Consider the following 17,488-nt stretch of genomic DNA (forward strand, 5'->3'; position numbering starts at 1 on the left):
TGAAAAATATCACCACCTGGTGACAACAGTCTTCAAATCTGGCCATGTCCTAATTGCTTCAACCTTGGCAGGATCCATTGTGACACCATCCTTTGACACTTTATGTCCAAGAAACTGAATTTCTTCCAAGAAGAATTCACTCTTCTTGCCATTAATGAGCAGTCTGTTACTCCGTAGCTCATTAAAGACTGCTTTCAGGTGTTCTCTATGCTCCTGTTCATTCTTTGAAAAGACTATCATGTCATCAAAGAATGTTCCCACCAACTGTCTGTATGGACGGAAGATTATGTCCATCATTCGATTAAACGTTGTAGGAGCATTGATAAGGCCAAAGGGCATTACGAGAAACTCAGAGACGAAAAGTGGTTCTAATTGCAGTCTTGTGGACATCTTTAGGCTTCATCCTTATCTGATGGTATCCACTTTTCAAATCTATCCTGCTGAAAATAGACGCACCCTCCAAGCGGTCTAAAATATCATCAATCCTCGAAATAGGGAACCTATTCTTTATCGTGTTCTTGTTCAGTGTACGGTAATCAATACACATGCTCCAAGAACCATCCTTCTTCTGCACTAAAAACACATGTGAGAAAAAGGATGATGAACTGGACTGAACCAGACCCTTCTCTAACAGCTCATTCACCTGGCATAATATCTCTTTCTGCTGGGCTGCACTGACCCTATACGGAGGTCTATTCGTTGGGCTACTGCCTGGCACCAAATCTATCGTGTGATTCTCAGACCTCTTCGGCGGTAATTGCGAAGGTAATGAGTTAGAAAAACAATCACTGAACTGTGATAAAAAGTCTGATCTGTCTCTATCTAACACAGATAAATTTGACTAATTCATTTCATTAACATCACGTGCAAAAATCAAGTACGCAGAAAGATGATTCCTTTTTACCGATGTAATTGCAGAAGCTGATACAATAGGTACTGACTCGCCTTTAAGCTTCACATTCAGCACATGAGTCTTCCCCCTATGTCCCAAGGTCACTGTCTTGTTAAAGGCATCGAGCACACCATGAACCCTGTACATCCATGGAATGCCTAGCAAGACATCACAGCCCTCAAGCGGCATAATAAGAATTCTTCTGCATCCACATAGGACTGTATATGTAAACGCAGCTTGCCAAGAATGGGCGTCACAGATTCTGAATGGTCAGGACATGCCAATCCTGCCTCTGTTATATAACCCATCTCATTTGCTCTTATGCCCAAGGTAGAAGCCAACTTAGGCGAGATAGAGTTAGCCTTGGCACCAGGATCAAAGAAAATGAGCACATGCTGATCCCTAACTTTACCCCAAGCTCTGCAAAGCTCACTGGCATGTGTCACTCACTGGCTTCCCTCCCAGCATGTCTGGCACTAAACCTGCTACTGGTTTGGGCTTCTTACCTTGTGTGTCCTCTTGGTCTTCCGAATCAGCTAGTCTCTTCTTTATGTCCGGACAGTTAGACGCAATGCGACCAATCTTCTCACAGTTAGAGCGTTTTCCCTCTGCCGGTCAATGGCACAGCCCTGTAAGAAGTAACTAGAAGCAAGGCCTTCCAAAACTTCTTATTGTAATCATCCAGATCTTTACACCTAGCTGCATCCAAATTGTGCCATTCTGACATACCTCAACTTCAAACTCATTTGTTAAGCATGCAGAAGCAACCACCTGTTTGAAGTATGTCCAAGTGTTAGGAGCGTGTCCTTGCAACAGTGTACTCCACCACTGAGCAGCATTTCCTTTCAGAAAGGTGGCAGCTTTTCTGTGTTGCTAATTGGACTATTCTCTTTTTTTTTTTTAATGATTAATTTCTTTTTCTAGGATATTTTATTGTGTACACTAAGAACTGTTAAAAGATTGTAACTACAAGAAGTGCCATCAAGAACGGACAACTTTGATGTGTCACTTGATGGGTGACGGTAAACATCGCAAAGGAGTTTTCGTAAGTTCGGTGGAAAGGGGTGGGTTACGAGTGCCCCTGATGCGTCACATGATGGGTGACGGGTGCATCAGTAAGGGGGCATTCCGTAGGCTAAGGAGGAAATCCGAACTGAGTAAGAAATTACGCGTAAGAACGCAAGCACAAGAATAAAGATGGGTTCAAAAAAGATTTTTACGAAAAGCAGGAACTTTCGTGGGAGGGCAGATGCTTTCCAGCGAGGAAGCTATGTCTGCATTGCATCTGTGCCGTGTTCTGCACCCGGGGACGCTTGGAATGTGTTCGTGTAGCATTGTTTTCACTAACTGAGTGAGTTTTTAAAGTTTAAACAAGTTCACACTTTATTTTATAAAGTGGCCGGCCACTTTTAAGTGACCGGTCCATTTTATTAATAAAATAAAGCATCCCCAAAATCTTACGTAAAAAAAAACCTACGCAAGTTGTACGGATGGGCTGAAAACAGCGAGCTCTCTCCCTCCTCTCTCTAGAAGCGCCAAAAACAGCGAGCTCTCTCTCCTCTCTCTAGAAGCGCCAGAGCTTCTTCTTGTGCCCTATTTCCACCGGGTGCACGGGCCTATAAAAAGGCAGCAAGCGTTACAGTTTTGGAGGAACGCAAGGAGCAGCAGAAGTCCCAGCGATGAGGATTTTGGAGCAAGTGCTGGCGACGGAAATCTGCAAGTGTTCGTGTGACGACTGAGTACGGAGGTCGCTTTTCCGAGCAAGGAGCTACATGTATAATTTGTTGATACGCATTGCGAGCTGTTGCTTTGTGTGGTTTGTTTTGCAGGAATCTCCCTTCTTACGGGAAAGTCTCTCACGGGAAGTACGGCTTCGCGCCTAAGTCCCTTACGAGAAAGTACGGCCTTGTGCCTAAGCCCTTTACGGGAAAGAACGACCTTCGGGTCTAAGATTACAGAACGGAGGGGTTTCCTCGGGTTCTTGTGCTTGTATACGAATTCTCCCTGAATAAAGAATACTCTTGACGGGGGGGGGACCAGCCCATCTTCTGGTCCCCAATACTGTGTCGATCTTCTCCCTTCTCTCACATTTGCACAAAGTATTTTATTTTTCAGATTTCTAAGTGCTCGTGTACGCTCCCGTTTTGTGACATCCTGACCTTTGAAGACTCGGTGAAATTCCCTCTAGCAAATGCAGCATCAAAGTGCTGTAGGAAGGAGAGAGCCTTGGTCCTGTCTTCAAATCCTTTGAAGGTATCAAACTGTACTGCTGCACCACCTTCTTTGTATGGCTTCGGCTTCTCAAAAGCCGTCAACGGGTCCATAGGAGGAGCTTGCATCATTGGAACACTGACATGCAGCATAGGAGCTAATGGACCACTGATTACAGGGGCTACAGGCACAGTATGTGATTGCTGATTTTGATAACCAGTCATACCAAATGTACTTTGTGGCGTGCCAAAAGTGCCTTGTGTACCCTGAAAACCTGGCTGCATACCAAGGTTGCCATACATGGGGTTCGGCATCCAATTTTGTGCACTGTTCATTGGCGTCTAAAGCTGATTTCCAAGTGCATAACCAGCCATGCTCTGAAACACTGATCCACCCCCAAAATACCCAGGATATACTGAAGTAGGTGGAAAGGTCTGCTGCATAGCTTGGAGACTACTTCCCTGTCCATTAGAGCCGACATTTGGTTGCTGTAAAGTGGCGGGCCGAACTGGTAAAGCCTGCGTAACTGGCGTTTTAGCCACCTGTTTATGAACAATGCTAAGCGGTCTTGGAGTCTCCACTGACTCCAGAATCTGCGTTGGGGTCTCCGTTGAATCGGTAGCATGAATGGCCTGTTTTTGTGCCCCAACCTGTGTCCCAACTTGCTGTACAGAAGGAGGAGGTTGCAGAAATGCGAAAAACCTTGGATTCTGCATCACATGTTCACTGCGGCATCACCTGTGAGAACATACTCATTGCAGCCACCAGCTGGGTTCTTAACGTATCTTCATCCATCAAGGCAGCCGTAGGTATGTGTGGCTGAGCCATAGCAGGAGGAGGAACAAACTGTGGTGGTTGCGAAGACTCACCCACCTCATGTACAACAGAAATTCCCTGTCTCTCCTGTGATGAAGGCCCTTCCTCTCTAGTGTCTTCCTTCTATCAGCCATAACGGATACTTCTCTGTGCCTACACCCAAACAGACCCTGGCTCACTGTTTAGGGAAAAAGTGATGCTTATCCCGGCAATGGAACCATGAAACCGGTCTAGTGGCTGAATCCTCAAACTCAGAGCCTTGGCAAGAATTTTGTAGGCTGAGTTGAGGATGGTGATGTGGCGCCACTGACGAATCTCATCCAAGGAGCCACCCTCCTTTGGAATGAGGTAAATCAGGCCCTCACTCATGCTATCCGACATCACTCCTGTGTGCAGAATGTACTGAAAGGCACTACAAAGATCTGGGCCAAGCAGGTCCCAATACTCCAAGAAGAAGCTGGGAGTCAGTCCATCCTCACCTGGACAGCTACCACGAGGGAGGGCCCTAAGAGCCGTGTGCAGCTCCTCAAGCTGAAGAGGCATCTCTAGCCTCTGTCGCATCTCCTCAGTCACAAGACAAGGCATCCTGCCGCTATGACTGGGGCTTAGCCGACAGTAACTCACGGTAAAAGTCAGTAGCAACTGCACACACATCCTCGGGCTCACAAACAACTGACCCATCAGGTCTCCTCAACTGATTGACCTTGGCATGCGAGTGCCGAGGTCCCACTGTCTCAAAGAAAGCACCTGTCACTCTGTCACCCACCTGAGTCCACTTAGATGCCTGTCGGTGAAAGGCAAACTCATGATGCCTCTCCTCTGTGCAAGCAAGCTCCTGTCGAGCCTGCTGTAATTGCTCCTCCAACCATGGACTGTCTGGATGCTGCTCCTGCATCCTCTGTAGTGAAGCAATTCCTCATCTGAGACGCTGCTCCTCCTCTCTCGCTGCAGCCCGTCGAGCCAGAGACTCCTGGAGAAAAAAGTGGCTAAGCTGAGCTAGGCCTAAGGCCACCCTGTCTGCAGGTAGAGCTTGGCTATCCATGCCCTCTGTCCAGAGAGCCTCTACCCTCTCTCTGAGTGCTGAGTCCAACAAGACCCGCCCTGGGATGCGAAGCATCGTGCTCCCACTCCTCTGCCTGTCTGCCACTGTGAGGATCACTGGTGCATGGTCCGAGAAGGATGTCCCTGCCAAGATGCCCAATGATCCCCCCAAGTCACTGAAGTGGTCACTAGTGTAGAAGCGATCTATCCGCGATAGATTCACTCCTCCCACTCTGCGGTCCGATCTAGAGAAGGCAAGACTCTCTGGAGGCCTCACAAAGCCAGAATGCTGCCATGTATCCGAGACCCTCAAAGTCATACAGAACCTCTCCCAAGCTGCTAACTCGACTCCATGCACAGTAGCATGGCTGCCTCTGATCCTGTCAGAGGGGTCCTCCAACATGTTGAAGTCCCCTCCTACACACCAATGGTCATCCTGTGGCAAAGACTCAACAATTTGTGACCAAAACTCTGCACGAGCACTCGCCACATTGGGCGCATAGATGTTCAGGACGCCCACAAGGCCACCCTGAACCTGCATAGTAATCCACTGAGCCCTACCTAGCACAATAATCCCTTTGCCCACGATGGCCTGCTGCAATGAGTCCGCAATAGTCATACATACCCCACCCTGGATGCCTCCAGGTCCAAAAGCAGCTGACCAAAAGGTATCATATCGTCCACGCAAAATCTGACCACATCTCCGAATGCGGCTCTCAGACAGATGGTGCTCCTGAAGCATAAGGAGATCAATCTCTCCTCCCACAAGGCAACGTTGCAGCTCCTGACACAATTGGCCCCGCTGTCGCTGAAACTGGGGCCCACCTAATCCCTGCACGTTCCACGAGACTATCCTCATGGGGAGCAAGAGAGAACAGAGGCTGCTGCAGCAGCAAGACGGGCTATCTTCGAGGCTGGCTTGGATGGGGAGTAATCCGCATCCGAGCGTCCTCTAGATAGGCGAGACTGGAGTGAGTGCCTAGCCCAAGCCCAGGCAGAGCGAGCTGTGCGTAAAGCAACCTCCTCTGTCCAGGAGTCCTCATGAATGTATACATAGCAAGGCAAACACTGCGTATCAGCAAAAAAGTACACCACAATGTGCCTACATCCTGCTGAGTCTGGGGGTGTCACCGCAAACTTGGTTAGTGGCCATAAAGTCTGCAGCAAATCTGTAACTCCAAGTTCTCCCATGTGGTGAGAGAACTCGAGAACCTGTGTATGCAACCATCCCACCACTGAGTCGAGGGACCACTCTGTGTCGGTCCTACCACAGAGGGGGAAGGAGAAACCAACTGCTGAGTCCAAGGCCTCTGTCCCCCTAGCGGCGAGGAACAAAGCATGGACCCTGAAGCAGGTTGCCTCGTGGTCTGCTGCGGAATCGCTGAGAAAGCGAGCGAACCCGTAGTCGAAGAAATCCCAGCGGCGTCGGAGGTCTATGCTCGTCAGACCAGGAGGGATAGCTGCAAGGGAAGATGTCTAAATCTGCAGAGGGGGCCGCAAGAAGGGCTGACCCTCCCTCGTTAGGCGACTCGTGGCAAAGGCGCTGCCAAGAGATCTCCTAGCCGCCGGCGAGGGACCAGTCTCCTGAGTCGACTGTGGTATTGGAGCAGGAGAGGGGGGGGGGGGGGGGGGGGGGGGGACGGAGGGGAAGAAAAGTGGGGTGGGGCGACAGAGGAAAAGGGGCGAGGTGGGGAGTGGACGGGAGCAAAGGGCGGGGGGGGGGAATGAGGAGGGGGAGGGGAAAGCTGAAGGAGGGGCGGCGGGCGAGGGTGAAGCGGAGGTGGAGGCTGGCGTAGGGGACGACTTCTGCTCAAGAGGACCAAAGCGGTTCCCCGTGGGAACCCACTGCTGCTGAGTAGGCACCTGAGGGCCACTCTGAGTGCCAGGCTGTCGCTGTGGCCCTTGGCGTCGACGACCACGGGCTTGTTGCCACCCCTCCTCCGCTGGAACCCCAGGCTCGGAGGGTGGCTCTGAATCTGTGCGCTGTGCCGCTGGCTGAGGTTGCGGCCCAGCCTGGCCTGATTTTCCCCCATAAAAATCATCATGGTGTAAACTTAACTCCAAGATAAAATACTATTCTCTCATGATTGCAACTTTTAGTAGGTTTTAAAAACTTATTCATTATGGTAAAATATCCAATCTGATGGTATTAAATCTGAGCATTGTGATGGTAATAGTTTTCAACACCTTACAAACTTGGAAAGCTGTGAAATTCTTATGGAGAGTAAAAAATTTAAAGACAGCCAAATTTAGTGTTGTTATCAAGTATTGTACATATATGTCGGCGGTGTATACACACACATATACATATACATGTATGTTGAAGTTTGAGTGCATGTTAGTAATATTGTACATACACATACATAAAAACATACATACATATATACATATGCACGTATGCATTTGTAATTCTGTAACTTTGTATGTATGTATGTATTTGCATAATGAGATAGGTCGATTTGGATTTAATAGTTTCACGTTTATTCTTTTATATTATATATGTATATACATGTGCATCCATATTTCCACTCATATATTAATAAATACACTTATGTTTATGTTTCTGTGTGTGTATAGGTTTGTATAAAGATATAGAAATTTGCTATTTTACAAGTATAAAATACAAATAGAAATACATATTTTAGGTTTAATCTTTTGTTGAGCATGTGTGCATTTTAAATATTGTAGCATCTGTATATACATAGAAGGCATACATACATAAATATTTACTCCTTTAGTTAAATCATTTAAAACTTCATTTGTTCATGTGTGTGTACTTGAATGCAATAATTCTTGCAATCCATGCAACTTGTTATTCTCTTGCAAGCCACAAAGCTCTGAAGGTCAAAGGCGTTCAACTCTCATATTCTATTGTGAATGTGAGGATTATGTGCTGCATGATGTGTGTTGCTTGACACAATGTATGAATGCGTGGACCAATTCGACACACATTAGCTTTGAAGCTAGGATAAAAAGCTATAGCTGGATCTCAACTAGAATCCAGGTAGTATTGTACCATGGATTATACATTCTAGAGCTCGTGGTATGTGACATCCCTGGTAGGATGCACGTCTCTTTAAGTTCTATCCCATGGCCCAATTTTTAATGCATATAGATGCCGCTTCAACTTTTATGATGAATAGATCTTCATATCAAATCCATTCAGGATTCCTAGTTTCCTCACCATTGGGTTGCAACTTTCCCCCGGGGAGGTCACCTAATAAAAATGTAACTTATCACGTGAGTTCAACAGAAGGGTATTTAAAGTTCTTGAAACTTACAGAAATATATATACAGAAGGGCATTATTTTTTCAAATCTGAAAAAAACTTACAGATTTTAAAAGAAAAGGGTACATTATATTCTTAACAAAATTCACAGATAACGGGTTTTACAACCATGTCTTGAACGCACGTGATATGGTAGTTTTACACATAGTGACCCCCCCCGAGAACTTTCCTAGCATTTTTAAGTTAATGTGAAACTGCGCCAACAAGGAAGATCTATAACTAGTCGACCTCAGCTATAAGTGACACGAGCTAGGTGAGGGGGTCCATAGCCCTCATCTAGCCATGTGTCTTGAGAAGAGACAAAGGCAAAAAGGGAGCCCCCTAGCATTGACTCCCCTCCTCTACTAGCCCCCCCCCCCCCCCCTCCTCATAGCCTATTGAGCTAGTCGAAACCTTGAAAGCAATATAAGGTCAGAGCTATATAAGGTGAGCCCCCTTTAGAAAATGTCTATCTTGCACACCTCAACTCTAACGTGTTATCCTCTTCATCGATCCCCTCACTATGAGTCCACATAACTTAGAGAGGGTAGCCAAGGGAGAAGTTTTCAACTCAAATATCAATTTTGGAATCTCCATGTGTACACCTCCCATGCCTTGAAGAGAAATTCTTGGAGTCCGAACAACAACAACTAGAGTGCTTCGTCAGCCTGTATAACCGGAAGTGGATAACAAACTTGTATACAGGTATAAGCCTTCAAGGCAATTGCAAATAGAGAGAGCAAGCACTGAACAGGAGTATAGATCCGTAAAGAAGAATGTAGGAATGAAAGGTGAGAGAGAGAGAGAGAGAGAGAGAGAGAGAGAGAGAGAGAGAGAGATAGAGCACTTATTATTTGTTTTGCACAAATCTTCTTACGCCAAGTGAGTGTAAGTGACTGAAACGATTTGATGAAAATAGTATGTCAAAAAGTTAAGGAATTAAGAACGGGACTTTGAATGTAGCATGCAATGATTTCTTCAATGAAATGAACAAATCTTCTGTGGAGAAGAGGAGGAGGACTATATCGGTAAGATGCTCTTCAGAGTTGCGCGTGTGGGAAACTGGTTGACAGAAAAATAGCGCGAAACGAATTGTTTAGCTAACTGAAGGTGACTGGGGACCACATTAGAGTAATTTAATTCTATAGTCTCGAGTAGGCCGAGCACGTCCGCAATCTGAACGAACAACATACAATGGTGTTTTGTGGAGCAACCAGCTAGCATGGCGATGTCGATGGTGATTTGTTGATCGAGTGTATTCCAAGTGATGTAATGTGGATGCCATGGGGTAGGTGGCTGAACTGGCCATGGAATGAACTCACTCCATTTATGCATGTAGTGTCTGAGCAACCGCTCTTGCAAATGTGGGTAAAGACAGTATTCCAACATGTACATTGCAGTCTGAAATTCTGACTGCTCCTCAATCAGATCAACTGGAATCGGCCTACCCATTCTAAACTGAAAAGAAAAAGCATTTCAATCAAAGAAGTTGATAAGTTGTCATGTCTACCATAGTTTGAATGAAAATAAAAAAGACATTGTTGTAGCCAATGACCAACGTTATGTGACAAAGACAGTGAACAAAACAATGAAATGAAGATGGCAGAAGTTCACAGCTATGCCTTTTTGGTTTTTTTCAAAAAATAATATTTTCTCAACCTTGGTGGATGTCCAGAACAAACGTTATAACTTAATGCAGTTGTTGTCTTGTGTTGTTTAATATAGAAATGTTCTAAGTTTCTAGCTTTATGTATGTTGGTACTTGTTGCTAAAGTGGTAATTTCAAAATTGTCCTCGAAAGGACTGTGTGCTTGCATGTCCGCTTGCATTCTCCTTGGAGGATTGCGCTTGTGCTGGCCAACGCGTTTATGGACGTTATTTGTAACTCCGATATATCTCCTACCGTTTTTCGTGCAACGTATACTGTAGACTATGTATTCTTGCCACGACGCTGCTTTTTTTGGGGTGGAAGGCCGATGCTTGTCTCTGGTTGTTGATGAGTGTCTGAATCTGCAGTCCATGTAGATTGGTTAGGTAAATGAAAAAATGCCGGTGCTACGGAGAAATGAATGGAAGCTAGTGATACTTGTTATCCATACTTGCCTTGGTCTGTTGCAACTGGCTCGTATGGGGAGGTTGGTTGTCCATAATTTACTGCCTTGTGTTTACCGTAGTGCCATGCTACCTTCTCAATTGTGATAGGTGGGTTAGTTGCATCGTGCGTGTGGTTTGCCGAAGTCATGAAGTTTGTCAAGATAGCAGCACAATTATCTTGAGTAGGTTTCGAAAGTTCAACCAAATCAATGTTGTAACCAAACCGCAGCTGCTCCATCGTGTACAGTGTAACTCCTTCAGTTTTTGTGTCGAGGAATTGTTGTGCTTCAAAATTACGCAACATACTCTCATCATCCTCGTACTGGATGTCAAGCTCTTCAAGTATTTGCTTCATGAGACCTGCAGGATGTAGGAGCAAGCTGGTTAGCACGACACATAGAAAGCATTATATTTTTCTTTTCTAATAGTACCTGTTGTCATTCTGTCTGTGGTTGGTGTGGCCATCGTTTGGTCTAGAGCTTTATATCTTGCGTCGCACTTATTCATGAAGTTGCGACGCTCTTGAAAAGTATGGAACCCCTCAATATACGCATGGGGTTTCTCGCCTGCTGAGTTTGCCAATCTCATCTGCTTAGTCGTGAGGTAAAATCTCTTAGGTTGTATCGCTGGTTGCGTTTCCTTTGCGTTGTTCGTGTATTGCTTGAAGAGCTACACAATAAGATGAGTGATTGATTTGCATGTGTATACACAGGTAGATGCAAGGTCAGAGAAGCGTGCAAAATGTACCGTGTTGTGATCCATTGTTTGATTCAGTTTCTTGCACGTAAATTTTTTTGTTTTGATGACCTCTTGCAGCGTTTCTGAAGCATAAGAGCCGACAAACGTTTAAACACAAATGAATGAAGTGAAAAAGGGTAGAGCAGTAAATTTACAAAAGGTGGATCAGAGTGAGCAGGGGTGATAGGGAATGTGTCTCAGCAGTGCAACATATTGAACATGAGAAGTCCACAGAAGAGAAGACAAGCAGTTAAACAAAAATTCCAGCTTTATATAGAAGGCAGTTACAAGGCGATTTCATCTGTTTAATAGAAAGAGGAATTGATACTGAAGAGGGCGTAGGAAACATTCCCGGCTAGAAGTTCAGAAATCTAGATGGTGTGAACATCTCTGGCGTAGGTAGCTCTAGTAAATGTAGCCGGGTTCGCTCAGTGACGCGTGATAGCATCACGTATAGAAGGCCAGCGGCGAAAACTTCTTTTACAATGAGCAAGACATTGGAGTTGATTGTTGCGCCTTGGGACTTGTGTCCAGTCATAGCGTAGGCGAGAGCTAGTGGGAATGTGGATTTATGGTACCAGTGCCCATTGAATGTCCGTCTGCTATGCTTTGACCGTCGAAGTGTAAGTTCCTGTTTGGATGTGTCAAGTGTAACTTTGATTGCTTTGACGCCTCCTTCTTCATCTTGGAGGATTTCGTCTACGCGACATAGTGATCCATTGGCTGCTCCAATTGTTAAGTCTATGTTCTCTGTTATCAGCGCCTTTGCTCCTTCTGCTATTCTATCAATTGCGTGGAAGTCGAGATCTTGAAGCCATGCTTGGAGCTCAGGGACGTTGTGTGCATTTGTCTTGAGGCCGATTTGGATGATGTGACTATGCCGATGGAAGCGTTCCAAGAGAAGGTTATTATAATATCGAACGTCACTCTTGTGTGTGCAAATGATTGTCATATTCCTATCCATGTGTTGCTCTATTTGATCCTGCGTTATGATGCGGTCACTGAGCGCATCGTGGATCTCTTTCTTTGTGGGGAGCCTAACTCTTATTGTATTGAGGAACTCTATGAAAGAGATATCTTTTGCATGGCGCACTGAGCAAGACATAATGTATGTAGTAGCAATGGACCAATAAGTGGAGCTTGTGATGTGGCATGAGTAGCAATGATCACTTTGATGCCTACATACCGACGGCAATTGTGCCAAATCACCAAACAAGAAGAGCTTTTTATCTTTGAATGGGTCTAGCAGTGTGCCGTTGGTGACATTCACAATTTGTCGTACTATGAGATCAAAATTTTGCTTTGTCAACATAGAAATCTCGTCGATGATAATCGTGTCTGCTTCTTTGATACTGACGTATCTACATCAGTTTCGGAGATTGACAGGGGATACTGTTGTGTGCGCACTGGTATCTTGAATTGGTAATGGATAGTTGTTGCGATGCTGCTTAACCTCGTGGCCGCTACAACAGCCGAAGCAGTGAGTGTGACAGTTTTCCCTTGCATTATGATTTGGCTTGTGATATATCTTATGAGGAAGCTTTTGCCATTGCCAAGAGTGCCTGTGATCACATGCAGACCACCCTTTGCTGCTGTGAGCTTCTTGTAGATCTCTTCTTGTTTAGATGTCAGTGACGCGTTCTGGACGTTTTGAAGCTCGTTTAGAAGGGCAGAGATACGAGAAGTTGTGTCCTGTTGCTCGTAGTCTGTTTGCACATCTGGAGATTGAAATGAGGCAGCCTTTGTTGAGGAAGTCTTCTGTACTATCATGTTGTGAAATTGGTGTGTTTGATCTGTCGTGAGCATATTTCGTTGTGTATACTCTGTGATGTACATCTCAAGGTCCTCATCTGCCAGTATCAAATTTCTAAGTTTGCACTCAAGATAGTATGACCTGGACGTGTTCTCCGGTCTATTGAGATGGCTGCATCTTCTGAGCGGATGTTGAGATGGCCTATTGGTTCAGTTTTGAGTGCATACATCAGGAGGTAGTAGGACAACGATGAATTGATGACCCGATGTATATTCATATGTGCACCCCATAGCAGAAGCAGTGTAGGGTGGTACGGTACGACATTTCTGTCTTCATGTCGGGGCCTGAAGTATTACCATCTGTGATTTTGTTCATTGAAGACTGGGTCTGGATTTGGCTGCACATGAAATGGAAAACCGTGTTTACATACTCCATCTCTTTGACCGTGGTAACAACTTGTACGGCACTTGTGAAGTTGTTTCCTGAGCAAAACCACATTGCTAGTTTCTGGTGGGATGTATGCAGTTATCTCAGCAGATAGTTGCTCTTTGTCTTCTTCATGCATCCACAGTATGACATGAGCATGCAATGATCCTCTATTTTGGACCTCATATCTAACCAAGTGGTGTTGCACACGGCCCAACACACCTTTCTCTAGTATATATTTGGACATAAGCATTTGGAATTTAGTGTGGAAGGTGAGGGCTCATTCGACTGGGCAGTCTGTCCAAGTGAAGGAGGCGTTCAAATGACGTGTAATTAGCTCGATCGTGTCAATCTCAGGCCATCTTGTGTCTGTCACCTCATTGGCAGTGAAAGTCAAGAAGAAATCAGGCATTCCCCATTCGTCCACCATTGCTATCAAGTCCTTTAGGTTCTTGCGGTGCCACGAGTAGGAGCCTGGCATGCTAGAAGGGGTGCTATACCGAAGCACATGTCTCACAATATCCTTGTCAGTTGCTGTACGATTGGCCTTCTTGTAGTTGTCAATGTCCCTTTGCAACAAGCTCGTGTGTGTATTGTTAGCCAACATAAGAGCCTTCTTTAGTTGGTACATTATGAGCAGGTATGGCTTGTACAGGGTGTAAACGGAGAACATAGTCGATGCACGTATCTTTACATATATATTGAAGTTGATTTTACCATCATATTGGCCTTTCCTGAAAGGGAACAGGAATGGAAACGCTGCCGTCTCTATTGTGATGTCGTTCACGGAGCTTGATGCGACAGGCATGCCGTTGGGCTTGAAAGTAAGTGTTCTCTCAAGCAATTGTTGACGGCCACGGAGCTGCAGAGAAGCAAATTCGTAAGTATCGCTAGCCGTGAACGCTCTTCTCCTGGCTGGTTCAACGATGTTTTCAATGATACCAAACATCAAACTCGTGTCAAGGTGCGCCATCAGTGCAAACAGTGCGTTGTCTTGTTGGTGCTGAACGATCTTGCTCACACTATCTTGACTTAGTATGCTGAGGCCAAGCTTCTTATTTGATCGTTCAACCATCGACATGTACTTCTGTAGTACGAAGTTGTTGTCAAGAGTGAATACAAGTATGTCTGCCACTTGTGATGTAGCTAGGTCTTGCTTTGTGAAGGTTGTTCTATGCTCTTTACTCCATGATAGCAGAGGGTTATCTAATATTGAACGTCTGTCTAGTGTACCACATGCAATTGTTGTCACTGTTGAGATGGCGTTGATAGATATATCAATGACGCTCAGTAGCTGTATGTGAGGCTGATTTCTGTTCAGTATTCTTCTTGTGTAGTCTGAAAGTAACGGCACACAATATCTGCGACGTGTACTTGAGTTCTCACAAGCGAAGCACTGCACCCATTGTGTTTCTACTTGTGTAGCCTCTAAGCTAGATACCAGTAGACTGCTAGCAAACATTGCAACCGATGTCTCGTCTGGAGCTCGAGTACAATGAAAAGAGGCACTTCTTTGGATGAAAGCTACACCACAAACAAAGCATATGCTTAAAGGTATGAATGTCGTTGCTATTTCTGAACTCCATCGGTGTACTAAATTGATGATATCAATCCATGATTGTGAGCATGGTAGAAATCTAGCCTTCTTCTTGATTGAAGTGTGATGTCTCCCTTTCGATCTGCTAAGGTGTATCCTACGCTTTTGGTGATGGTCCATTGAAGGCTTCAGTCACCGAAAGCGTAGGATATACCTCAGCAGATCGGAAGACTCAATCTTACCGCACTGAGGTGTACCTACGCTGAGGTAAGAGGTGTATCTTACTCAAGCGTAAGGTACACCTCAGCGTAGGTACACCTCTTACCGCTTGAGTAAGATACACCTCTTACCGAAAGCGTAGGATACACCTCAGCAGATCGGAAGACTCAATGTGGCACTTTGTACTCACCGCACGTTGGAATATGTTGCCGTTGCAAATGTAGAGGAGTTGTGTCCAAGTGTCTCTTGATCTGTCTGCAATGAAACATGGTAGAGTTAGGCCATAAGTAGTTGCGCCTGCAGAAATGAGCTGAGTAAGGTAGTTGAAGGTGGACATACACACATAGCTGCTACAATTGCTAGTGAGATCCCTTTATCCTCAGCATGGACACCCCCTACCCGTGCATAATAACTCTCCCCTCCTAGACGTTGCACAAGGTGGACATGGTCTGAAAACATCAAATTAGTTATCCATGCAAGGTGCACTACCAAGTAATGAAGATCTACAGGACAATTGGCAGCATTGTGAAATGAGGAATCACCAAGCAAACAATTAGAGCTGATAAGAGGGATTTGCTAGTAGTGTTGTGCGCTGTGACTAGCCTTGGTCTGCTAACGCCATCTGTGTACTCCATGGCCCTCAAGGTCCTCCAACTACTCCTACCGACAACATGCAGTAGATCGTATGGCACCAACGCTACTACCACACCCTGCATCATCGCCACAAACCTTGGAGCATTGAATTTTCGAGAGATGAATAGTGCAAAGGGGGACAATAAATTGCGCAAGATCTCATTGGAAAAGCCAGCAATGCATTGTCACCCAGTTGAGCCCCTTGGAGCTCCTACGTATCCACAACGATAATCACCTACACTTGCATGTTCATGGCTACTCTAGAACAGGAGCGCAAGAAGTAGATTTCGAGAGTATTGATCTTTGTCGAGTTGCAGGCCCGAACTCAAGAACGCAAGAAGCAGATTTCGAGAGTATTTCTCTTTGTCGAGTTGCAGGCCCGGACTAGCTCTGTGACACCTTGATTTGTAGAGCCTCTTTGTCATCCCAATCCCCTTACCGGCTTTTGAGGATCTTGACATTGTTTATGAAACGGAATCTAGCTCTTTCGCACCTTGATGAGACATGTGTTTTATTTCAGGCCCGGACTAGCTCTGTGACACCTTGATTTATAGAGCCTCTTTGTCATCCCAATCCCCTTACCGGCTTTTGAGCATCTTGATATTGCTTACGAAACCAAATCTAGCTCTCCAGTGTGCTTACCGTAGAACCATGAACGGCTCTCAGTTGTCACAGAAGCTTGAGAAAGTATGGCACTATGCAAACTGGGTGCAAAAACTGCTAGACAGGAAACTCGAAAATGCACACGCCTTGGTGAAGAGGCATCAGGTATTGCCATAAGTCTGCAAGTTGTGAAGCAAACTCTACAAACCATTCAGCCAGCGAATTCAACTTGGTCCTGTGTCTCATTCCCTTTCTATGGCCTTCTACATAGTCACAGTCTTAATAACGAGGTCGACGCTGCAGTCGCCGAGCTAAACTCTCTTGTAAATTGTACCACACTTATTTTTGCCTCAATGCCAAGCTCCCCTCTGATGTTATGTTCACTGATGAAGCTGTAACATCAAGTTGTCTGTGTATTTAGCCTTATGTCTGGACTATGCAGCCCTATTCCTTTGCAATGGCAATAGCAGATGGGTTATCGAGTGGATGGCATGACAACAGGCTTGCATCTCGAAGGCATGGGGCAGATATTAGAACTGACAATGAGGAGGCCTTTGTGAGGTTAGCGTAGGGCGAGGCAGAAGCGCAAAGCGTCGTGGGCACTGTGAGGGGTGGAAATGGCTGTGTGTGTGTGTGTGTGTGTGTGTGTGAGTGTGTGTGTGTGTGTGTGTGTGAGAGAGAGAGAGAGAGAGAGAGAGAGAGAGAGAGAGAGAGAGAGAGAGAGAGAGCCCCCCTTATATGGGAATGTTACTCAAGGTCGATGATGATATCATTGATGGTCACAGGGGTGTCTTTGAAGTGGCCTTTGGGACGAAAGTGAGGAGGAGGTCATGAGGATGCAGAGAGAGTCTTAGCTGCAACACGATGTCTCCAATACCTATGGCGAAGAGTATGGTATGGAGGAGAGCTTCCTCCCCCTCCAAATCCAGCTCCTCTTCAGCTTGTTGTTGTTGATGTTGTGGAGAGAGGAGCGGGCTGTGGTTGAAGGCGGAAGCTAGCCAGGTTTTGTAATTTATCACAGGATCACATGTGGGGGGGGGGGGGGGGGAGAGAGAGAGAGAGAGAGAGAGAGAGAGAGAAAGAGAGAACCTGAAGCTGTGAGGCTGCGAACTGTGAATTGATAGCGGCCTGCTGTGAATCCTGCGACGTAGCTGTGGAGAAGATCGACGTAGCTGTTTTTATTACTTCGTTACGCGTAGCTTTTGACGACGCAGATTTTGGCAGGACTTCGTTTTTTTAGCGCCGAAAAGCTCTGCC

The 17,488-nt window shown here is 45.7% G+C and overlaps 1 protein-coding gene across 1 annotated transcript; it reads right to left on the minus strand.

Annotated features, from left to right (window-relative positions):
- Positions 1-11,415: 11,415 nt before the first annotated feature.
- LOC147454861 (uncharacterized) lies at positions 11,416-12,830 on the minus strand. Its single transcript, XM_086517087.1, has 3 exons — positions 12,514-12,830; positions 12,270-12,421; positions 11,416-12,152 (listed from the first exon to the last, which is right to left on the minus strand). Exons 1-3 carry the CDS (start codon positions 12,828-12,830, stop codon positions 11,416-11,418), a joined length of 1,206 nt encoding a protein of 401 aa, XP_086373213.1.
- Positions 12,831-17,488: the final 4,658 nt, after the last annotated feature.

Source organism: Adiantum capillus-veneris, chromosome 7, assembly GCF_014529385.1.
Source record: "Adiantum capillus-veneris isolate H3 chromosome 7, ASM1452938v2, whole genome shotgun sequence".
Taxonomy (NCBI): domain Eukaryota; kingdom Viridiplantae; phylum Streptophyta; class Polypodiopsida; order Polypodiales; family Pteridaceae; genus Adiantum; species Adiantum capillus-veneris.

What these genes read in the sequence shown, in the direction of transcription:
- LOC147454861 (XM_086517087.1), bottom strand. Translation starts at nt 12,830, where the DNA reads ATGATAGTACAGAAGACTTCCTCAACAAAGGCTGCCTCATTTCAATCT. An exon ending in GCTGTTGTAGCGGCCACGAG is followed by an intron (nt 12,422 to 12,513) that starts GTTAAGCAGCAT and finishes AAACTGATGTAG; the next exon opens with ATACGTCAGTATCAAAGAAG. An exon ending in TAAAAAGCTCTTCTTGTTTG is followed by an intron (nt 12,153 to 12,269) that starts GTGATTTGGCAC and finishes TGTCTTGCTCAG; the next exon opens with TGCGCCATGCAAAAGATATC.